The sequence below is a fragment of the Chaetodon trifascialis genome, chromosome 17 (assembly GCF_039877785.1).
Source record: "Chaetodon trifascialis isolate fChaTrf1 chromosome 17, fChaTrf1.hap1, whole genome shotgun sequence".
Lineage (NCBI taxonomy): Eukaryota > Metazoa > Chordata > Actinopteri > Chaetodontiformes > Chaetodontidae > Chaetodon > Chaetodon trifascialis.
The window spans coordinates 17,174,775-17,180,774 of NC_092072.1; the positions used below are offsets into that span (position 1 = coordinate 17,174,775).

At 45.0% G+C, this 6,000-nt stretch overlaps 1 protein-coding gene across 2 annotated transcripts in view; it reads left to right on the plus strand.

Moving 5' to 3' along the window:
* The window catches only part of trit1 (tRNA isopentenyltransferase 1), a 31,359-nt gene extending 30,182 nt beyond the window's left edge, over positions 1–1,177 (plus strand). For both annotated transcript variants that reach the window (XM_070985416.1, XM_070985417.1), the window contains exon 11: positions 290–1,177. In XM_070985416.1, coding sequence (XP_070841517.1) covers positions 290–519 — 230 coding nt within the window. In that variant the 3' untranslated portion in view covers positions 520–1,177. The remainder of the gene's footprint in view (positions 1–289) is intronic.
* The last annotated feature ends 4,823 nt before the right edge of the window (positions 1,178–6,000 follow it).

Genomic DNA, 6,000 nt, shown 5'->3' on the forward strand with positions numbered 1-6,000 from the left:
CACAGCGCACCATGACAACATTGCACAAAACCATGTGCCGTCAAAATGTATAGGAATATTTACACCCACTTCAGTTTTTAGGTCCAGGGACAATCAAAAAATCTGCATGTTACAAGGGCTAAAAGATAGCACAGGGCCACAGGGAGTCCTGCAAGCTTGGATCGTTGCTCTTGACATCAAGTTTCTACTCATTTTACTCACTCATGACTCATTTTGCATCGTGATCCAGTGAGTGTTTTCTCCTGCCAAACATATCCAGCAGTGTCCTCTTTATTTTCTTTCCGCGCAGCTCACCTCAAGTCCAAAAAGCACCACTATCATGTGAGGAAGAAGAGGAAGCCCGATCCGGGCTGTGACCAATCCCAGGTTACCGCCGCACCCCCTGCCTCTGCTGCAGAGGCTGTGGAGAGTCTCTCAAAGGACTCTTGTGACACTGTGGCCCCGGGCTGCGCTGAGACCTCTGAGGACCCCTCCCAAGATATAAGGACAACACACAAGGAAGTAGCTGTGACATTTTGAGAGTCGCGCAGACTCTAGACTACATGCGTCTTCATTCAGGTGTCCACCACTGTTCTGCACACACAGCTGGATGTTTTCTTACACTCCTTATGGGACTACTTTCTGTCTTGAGTTGAACTGAAATATATTTTCTCTTTTATCGCGCTGCACCATCTTATTTGTAAGTAGCTCCTTGAATGGGGTGACAGACATTCTCAGCCTTTGTAGACAGGAGGAAATAACACAGATCCCTGCTGAATGTAGATAAGAAAAAACACCTTGTTCATGGGCACCAAGTACGGATCCTTGAAGCAGTTCATATTTGTAGTAGATTCAGTGTGTCGATGGTCAAGCTTGCGCAACACCGTGGACTCAAAAGGATAAACAAGATGTTTTTTGGCACATGCAGCCAAAGAAACTTGTAGAAAATAATTTTTAAGGGAAAATCTTTTTGTGGCTGCTGCCTGAAAATCGAGGTTTATTTTTCTGTTTCTGCAGAATGTGCCTTAAGTGAAGGGAGGATCTTTCATACTGTTGCTACATACTGTTAGCATTTGAGGATTTACCTTCCTTTGTTACCTTGTGTTTATCTTAACCACCGTGCACTTTTAATTTAAATCAACTGCTCTTTAAAATGCTGAATAAACCGAGGGATTTGAAAGTTTCTCAACCAACAGAGGCTGACGTGTTTTGTGTCACTGAAGCGCAAACGGAAAATCCACAAAATTGGACTCGAGAGGTTTGAGAGACACAAAGCATGCGCTGTTCGCCCGCTGCCACCTTGTTTTACGACCATTAAATATGTGTTTCCAGCTCTTTGTTTGATAATGGCGAGCCACCAGATTTGTGCTGTTGTCTTTCAGTGCAGCTTAGCTGAGCTCATTTCTGCTCTGACAGAGGTATAAACCACCGGCTCAGGCTGCGAGGAGGAGAGAGTGTGTTTTCACAGCGCTGATTGCAGGTCTTTGTTTATCCAGCGGCATGTCGTACCCCCTTCAAACCAAGGTGTGCCTGCCTGCTGTAAAACCCCTTACACAATACCTGGCATCCCTCCAAAGGCTTCTTTTGGCGCTCCCTTTCCCTCACCTCACCTGCCGCTTTTTCTTCTCACCGGGAGAACGCCTCCCCCTCGTTCCTGAGAGTCAGACAATTGTTTCGCATTCCCGGCTAACACTCCATCATCTCTTTCTTTAAGCTTTCACTCCGAGTCTAAGACGTATTCTTTCGTTACAAGCTTAGTTCACAGGCTCCTGGTGTTTGACCTCATCCACATGACTAAAAATATTTCCAGCCATATAATAGCGGGAAGTGTGTATGTGTGTGTGTGTGTGAGTGTGTCCCACATTCTCACTTTCCAAACTGGGTCAGGCCTCAAGCTCACTGGGTGCTTACCATACAGTGTGAGAGCCCCACTGATAGCAAAGGTCACTGTGCAACCGGTGTCTGGTTTTTATAACCTCTTCTGTGTTTGGATGGTTTGTTTTTCTTTCCTCCTGTTGGACATTTTTATGCCTCTGCGCCAGCAACAGCCACGGCTGGAGGCATTATATTTTTGGGTTGTCCCGCACGCACCGCTCTCGTGAACGTGATATCTCAGAAAGGCCTTGAGGGAATTTCTTCACATTCGGCATAAATGTGCACTCAGGCTCAAGGATGAGCTGATTAGATTTTGTTGGTCAGAGGGTCAGCATGACTGTGGCCTCGGAAAGCACAACAAGTGAAGAATTCATATGGTAATTATGACAAGATTGCACCTCAATGTGACATCATAGTAGGTTTTGGCAACATGCTACAATTTTTCAATAGTGATGGACTCAGCCAACCACCAAGAGCCAATACATCCATCCAACCATTCATCATAATGTTCTGTAGAAACGCTTTCTGGCCTTTATTCAACACCATAACTCAGGAGCAGACGGGCAGATTGGGACCATAATTTCACATTTGGTCAGATACTGAATTGTGACGCTAATCTTGATCGTCCACCTTGAATATCTGAAGCATTGTAGTCCACCACAAGCTCATTGGTTATGCTGATATTGAGCTTTGTCGTGATACCATGTGATGAAGCTCTCCATCCGTCCTCTGGAGTCCTCTGGAAAAATAGTCTCTAACTGAAGACAGCATGTTTCTCACTGGAAATTATTCACTGGAATCACACATGTCAATATCTTCCATCTGGACAGACATGCATGTAAACTGCAACTCGACTGGTTGGTGGAAGCGCACAACCACAAGGTGGTAATTGTAGTTTTGCTTTCTTTCCCCTCCGGCGCTTTTTTTTTCCTCATTTCTGTCATCTTTAATTTCAAAAACAGAAACAACAAGAGGCGGTCGGTGAGGCAGCTTTGTGTGTGGTACGCTCTTATCTGGAGTCTGGCCTGGCACCTCCAGGCGCTGCTGAATCACTCCGCATTTAAAGAAGGAAGCTTGCGCAATTCAATGACATAAGGCTTCAGCCCCTTGAACCACGCATACACACACTATTAGAAGTAGAGAACTAGGGCAGCATCCGTGGTCACAAGGCTAATTAGCGATTTGCGCAACGCGATGCAGTGGATCATCTGTGGACACACACTCACACATGCACATGCACTGAGTGAACTCATTAGCTGCAGACCGTGAGCACAAAGAATCAACGCACCAAACCAGTTTTGAAATGGGAAACCTGCAACTATGGCCTCCCACACACAAACACATAAATAAGCGCTCTGAAAGTGGAGTTTTCTGCTTTCTTGAGTGTTTCATTAAATGACTGCTGCCACTTGAGCAGGCTAGGAGCTCTTCTTTGTGTGTCTCTGTGCGCGCGCCTGTGCGTGAGCGTGCTTATATGTATAGCTGCATCAGTCAGCAGGACGCACAATGATTTCGCTCAGTTTGAGCGCTCCATTTCTGTCTCTCCCTCTCTCAGTCCAGACCTGCCCTATAGCAGCTCAGTTAGCTGTATATGTTCACAGAGCACACACTGTCCTATACATGAGGCCCTCTGTGGGGGAACTGCAGGCTGACTTATGTAACACATGCTGCAGTCTATAGATGCTTGTTTTCTGTGTCTGGCCTGTTTGCCATGTTTCAGCCTCTGGTACTTGCTTTACTGCATCCAGCGCATGCCGCAAATGACTTTATTTTTTGACCTGACATCAGTTTTTCTCTGCATCACTTTGACATCGACTTGTGAGATGCAACCTAGTCTGTGGCATGATGGATGTATGATCATGATGTCCTTGGGGTTTGAATTAGTCGATTTTGATAATCGTTAATCTATGAAGAAAAATTACCAAACATGAGCTGATTTTCTATATATGAGCCTGTAAATGAAACATCTTTGAGCTTTGAATCAGTTCCACTTTCATGAGTGTATGATAAATGTGTAGCTTCAGCCAATAGAGTGATATCTTAGCCTAGCCTAAAGACGGCAGACAGGGGAAGAGCAGCTAGCATGTTTTTACATATTTATATATATAAATTAGCACATTGACTCTTATTTTTACTCTTTTAAGTTTTTACAACAGAGATATATCGTACAAATAAGTGGGCTTCAGGGGTGCTGGAAGGAGGTTTTTGCTACATTTTGTTTTCAGTTTTCAAAATGCTAATATGCTAAACTAATTAACCTCATATACAGCGTACAGGTTTATTTAATAGATTTTTTTTCCACTTTTTTGTGCGCTAATGATGCTGAACAGAGTCTGTGTTGTTGTTGTGTTGCCTCTGCGCCTCAGAGCTCTGCTGTAGTAGTGTGTCATCCAGTGACTGTGCGTCTAGGTAATTTGAAGTCCACTTAATCCTAATCTCTAATCCCATTTGACTAAACATTCTCTGCCATCTGGCCCTGGCGAGACAAAAAAAACCCACACACACACCTGCACGCACGCAGACACGACATGCAAAGCAGCTAATCAGATAGAGCGGCAGCTGTAGTCCAAGACACTGTTGACTTGACTACTGAGAAGGATCTTTATTTATGAGAAATATCAATCCTGCTATTGTGGAGTGTTAAGATAGTCCAGAAGGCCAAATGTTTGACTAGACACCACACAGTCTTATAATCTCAGAAGTGAAGTTTTTGGAACGTGAAGGACTTAGTGAAGAATGTGAAACATTTTTCGACACTGTAGGCAAGACAGTGAAGCGCGGCGAAAGGTCACCGATCAGGCTGCCAGCTGTTGAGTGCATGAATTTGACTGAGCTTGATCCTGTGTGCAGAGTAAAGTGAGTGTTTGTGCCCTCTAAAATTGTTTTCTCGTTTATAGAAGACTGGTGTGTGTGTGTGTGTGTGTGTGTGTGTGTGTGTGTGTGTGCCCCTGCATGCGATCTTCCTCTGTTCAGGGTCAGTGTTTTGCAGCCGATCAGGAAGAGAACAAAGACAATACAAAACGTACATGTTGCGTAACCAAGTGAGAAACACGACACTGTCAGGTGTGACTCAGTCAGATAAGATGCATTGTGTTTTTCTGTGCATGTGCTCATATTAGCGACATATTAAGAAAAACACACACCACACAAACCCTCTGCCTTGTGTGGTTTCCTCAGCATAAGTGTAGCACTGTAGCTGTGTGTGTGAACCTATATGCATTATGGATTACACAGACACACACACACACACACACACACACACACACACACACACACACACACACACACACACACACACACACACGCACACACACACACACACACACACACACACACACACACACAGCCAGAGCTGCACAATGAGAGATGAGTGTATTGAAGCCTGATCCAGCCCAGAGACGATGTTTTATAATGTTTCACTGCAATCTGATGTATGCATCCAGAGCCAAGTGCAGACCATCATTTATTGATGCTGGTGCGTGCCTGTGTGTATAGGGACAGATGGGGTTCAATGAGTTCATGCAGCCCCCTCTCCCTCTTTTTGTCACACTGTCTGGCTTCTTCGTTGGCCGACGCGTACAAAAAAAGTGACAGGGGGACGAGCAGAGAAGAGATGTGATTAGATGTGAAAAGCCTCTAAGGAAAGTGTCATAGGTGCAGTGTATGCATGGCTTCCTATAGTCTCTCTGTCTCCCTCTCTCTCTCTGCTGCATATTTCCTGCCTGGTTATGTAATGCGGGGGCAGCTTGGTACTTTTTCCCCCCTTCTTCTTCGTCCTCTACCCTCCCCAATCCAGAGCATGACATGCCTTCCTGTTTTTCCAGCAACCCAGTGAACTCTTTTCCCAGGGCAACACTTAGGTGGGCACACACACACCCACAGCACATACTTTTGGCACGTATTGCAAGTAATATGCTTATTTTAGACAAAGCTGCTTACCCTAGACGTATTGTGTCTGGTGGGGCTACATAAATGTCATTTTCTCACTCCTCACACACTTTGGGTTTGTGTGTGTGTCTCATCTACCTTCACATCATAACAAATCCTCTCCTCTATCCTCCGACTCATTTCTTCTCTCATATATCTGACTGTCCACTCGTTTTCACCTTTGCTCTCAGGCAGGAAATGGGTGTGCCAGCCCATCAA